The 2,233-nt window shown below is 42.3% G+C and overlaps 1 protein-coding gene across 2 annotated transcripts; it reads right to left on the bottom strand.

The window, feature by feature from the left end:
* LOC125522880 (probable L-type lectin-domain containing receptor kinase S.5) lies at positions 1 to 1,115 on the bottom strand. Of its 2 annotated transcripts, XM_048687926.1 has the most exons (2): positions 471 to 1,115; positions 1 to 361 (listed from the first exon to the last, which is right to left on the bottom strand). In XM_048687926.1, the coding sequence occupies exons 1-2, from the start codon at positions 1,076 to 1,078 to the stop codon at positions 310 to 312; spliced, it is 660 nt and encodes a 219-aa protein (XP_048543883.1). In that variant the 5' UTR covers positions 1,079 to 1,115; the 3' UTR covers positions 1 to 309. The 2 variants fall into 2 exon arrangements, with proteins under 2 accessions (XP_048543883.1, XP_048543882.1); XM_048687925.1 differs by having other exon boundaries at positions 1 to 1,114.
* Positions 1,116 to 2,233: the final 1,118 nt, after the last annotated feature.

Raw genomic sequence — 2,233 nt, 5'->3', positions numbered from 1 at the left:
TGATTAAAAGAACTGATACATGTATAAAATTATTCGGCCAGAAAACAAGCAGGAATGTAACGTACAACTTCACAAGCACACCATAGTGAACACTCAACACTCTCAATACAATAGTACAACTTTCCACAATACTCACTTCCCCATGAGAGAAGTAGAGGTCATGGAGCAGAAACTGTTGTGCTGTCGAGCCCCTCCCGTCAAGAGCAACCCGACGTCCGACAACTACATCTCCCGCTAATTTTCTGTCGAAGGCCAATGAAACGCATGCTTATTCATCTATCATGGTGAAGTTCCATGACTTTATCTGGTTCAGTTGGGTGAAGTTGCCAGTGGAACCTGCAAATACCAGATATATCTTGTCCTGCAGAAGCTTTGATAGATCAATATAGATATCTCCTTGGTAGACATACCGCCCACGGATGCTGTGTTGGACTAGAAATACTTGAAACAATTTTGATGTGCCGTGGTACCTGATACTGACCCATACATCAGAGCCACTTGAGAGGATGATGGAAACATTACTAAGTGGGTATTGCCGAATAGATTTGATGCTGTTGATGTCGATGCCGACATGGTTGCCATCAAGGTCATCCTCGTAGCTCTTCCTTGTGTCAAACTCGACGGCTACAACTGGGTCCGTATTTGTGCCGTCTGTCGTGTCATTGCATATGCCAAGCCACTGGCCACTGCTGTTGCTGGGCAACGATGGATTGTTTGTGAGCACAAATGCCATACCTTCTCCAGCCCCATTCTGACCGGGGAGGATGTTGAGCAGGAAATCTGTCCTGAACGAGGTGGGTGCCATGCGCTTGTTGTTCCACAGGTTGAGGGTTTCCCTTGCATAAACCACTCTCCCTGACCGGTGGCGCATGTTTCCGGTACTTGGGGTGATCTGCAAGGCACCATCTGCAATTGTTGAGCCTGGGCTGAAGGTGAAATCATCCATATTGATTGCGTTGAAGTTGGGATAAGTAAACTGCAAGCAACTACAGGTTCTACTGCCTAGGGCTAGGACGACAATAGCTGCATAAGCTATACAGGAAAAGTTCAACATGCTATTGGTATTGGGCATTGTCATGCTAGATGGTTCCTATAGCTTCCTACAACCTTCTCAAGAAAGAGGAGTATTTATACGATCCTTGTACTTCACTGCTTCTCATTACGGAGGCGGGGAGGAGTTGACAAAGTACATGGAAGAGACATAGTCAATGGGAATCGTCAGGATAAAGCCTGGGATAATATTTGTGCAGCTGCAGAGAAACTTCCCATTGTTAGAATAAGAAGAGGTGCCGGCAAAATGTGAGGACAGATGCTACTCACCAACAATATGTTTGACTATGCGATCTCCCATCTTTTCTTTTCACTAGAGAGGGATGAAAAGAGGGATATCTGAGAGGATCAACAAGGTCTATTTAACAAGCGGAACAATGACATTAACATAAAAAAACATCCAGAGGTAGAAGAAAACTTATCTGTCACAACATGATAGTGCCAGCTATGAAGGACTTGGGTAGAAATCCCTTTCATTCAATGCAGAACTTGTTAATGAGAAATTTACCAACGGTTAAATTAATAACCTGTGTAGACAAAATGTTCAGAGTAATATGTTTGACTATGAAATCATCTCCCTTTTTCCCCTAGTGACAGACTAAAAGGGGCTTATGGGAGGAATAACGAGGCTGTTGAACGAGTAAAACAGTGTAACATACAAAAATGCTAAGAGGTAGAACAAATCGATCAGTGACAACTTGATGTTGACATACCTCTTTTTTTTTGTGAGTGATGGTGCCATCCCTTACCAACTTGATGCTAAAAGGGGCGTTTGATTTGGACTTTTATGCTGGTGTGGAGATCTTGAAAAAAAAAATGATTGCCCTACACTTTGAGATGTTGTATTCTAAACAATCTCTAAGGGGATAAGTTCATGGTTTGGATCTGACTCAAATAGGCCTTATCTGCACTGCTCTTTATTCCATCATATGTTTTTTACATGGTCTACCAATATTTATATGATAAATTTGTAAAGTTGATGATAGCCAAGGCAACTCTAGCATGAACTTGCACCGCAGCACCATTTACATGCTGCCTATGTTTCCGTACCAAATATATGTGCCAATTTGCGCAAAATGAATAAAAAAATATTTCTACTGAAGGCATCTCTTGAAGCCAACCATGCCAAAATATCTGAAAGTCTGCTGCTGACTCAAAACGGTATTTTTTTTTCAGGGAACAA

Source organism: Triticum urartu, chromosome 7 (assembly GCF_003073215.2).
Source record: "Triticum urartu cultivar G1812 chromosome 7, Tu2.1, whole genome shotgun sequence".
NCBI lineage: Eukaryota > Viridiplantae > Streptophyta > Magnoliopsida > Poales > Poaceae > Triticum > Triticum urartu.
The sequence above is the reverse complement of the archived record's forward strand: the minus strand, read 5'-3'. Positions and strand labels throughout refer to the sequence as shown.